The following is a 421-nucleotide window of genomic DNA, read 5'->3' as shown; positions in this document are numbered from 1 at the left end:
GCCGTGCTGGGGTGCGGGCATGATGCTGCCCTGGCTCACAGAGCCCTGCCAGGGTCCCGGGCATGGCATGTGGCAGAGCCCAGCTGCCGGCCCTTCTAACCCTGTCTCTGTCTCTTCCTACCCACAGGGAGTAAAACCCAAGGCGTGGTGCAAGGTGTCACCTCAGGTATGGGCCCCTCCGGCTCCCCACCGCGGTACCCCTCTGGCCGTGAGAGTGCAGCCATGCTAACGAGATCAGAGGCTAATTGAGGGGCTGATGTCACCCGGCTAAAGCCTCTTATATAACAGGGCCCGCAACGAAGGATTTGAGGCGGCTGCTCACACTCCGTGCCCAGCTGCAGAGCAGCGTCCTGGCCCCCTCCCCTCCCCAGCGCCCGGACAGGGAGGCGGGGAGGGCCCGATTCTGCCCAGAGACCCCCCA

At 65.3% G+C, this 421-nt stretch overlaps 1 protein-coding gene across 1 annotated transcript in view; it reads right to left on the bottom strand.

Moving 5' to 3' along the window:
* Positions 1-224, bottom strand: part of LOC103923962 (eukaryotic translation initiation factor 4E type 1B-like) — a 4,447-nt gene extending 4,223 nt beyond the window's left edge. Inside the window, exon 1 of the mRNA XM_009332396.1 lies at positions 199-224. Coding sequence (XP_009330671.1) covers positions 199-224 — 26 coding nt within the window. The remainder of the gene's footprint in view (positions 1-198) is intronic.
* Between the last annotated feature and the right edge of the window lie 197 nt (positions 225-421).

The sequence above is a fragment of the Pygoscelis adeliae genome, unplaced genomic scaffold (assembly GCF_000699105.1).
Source record: "Pygoscelis adeliae isolate BGI_AS28 unplaced genomic scaffold, ASM69910v1 Scaffold379, whole genome shotgun sequence".
In the NCBI taxonomy this organism is placed as follows: Eukaryota; Metazoa; Chordata; class Aves; order Sphenisciformes; family Spheniscidae; genus Pygoscelis; species Pygoscelis adeliae.
Note: the sequence above shows the minus strand (reverse complement) of the source record. Positions and strands in the feature narration are given on the sequence as shown.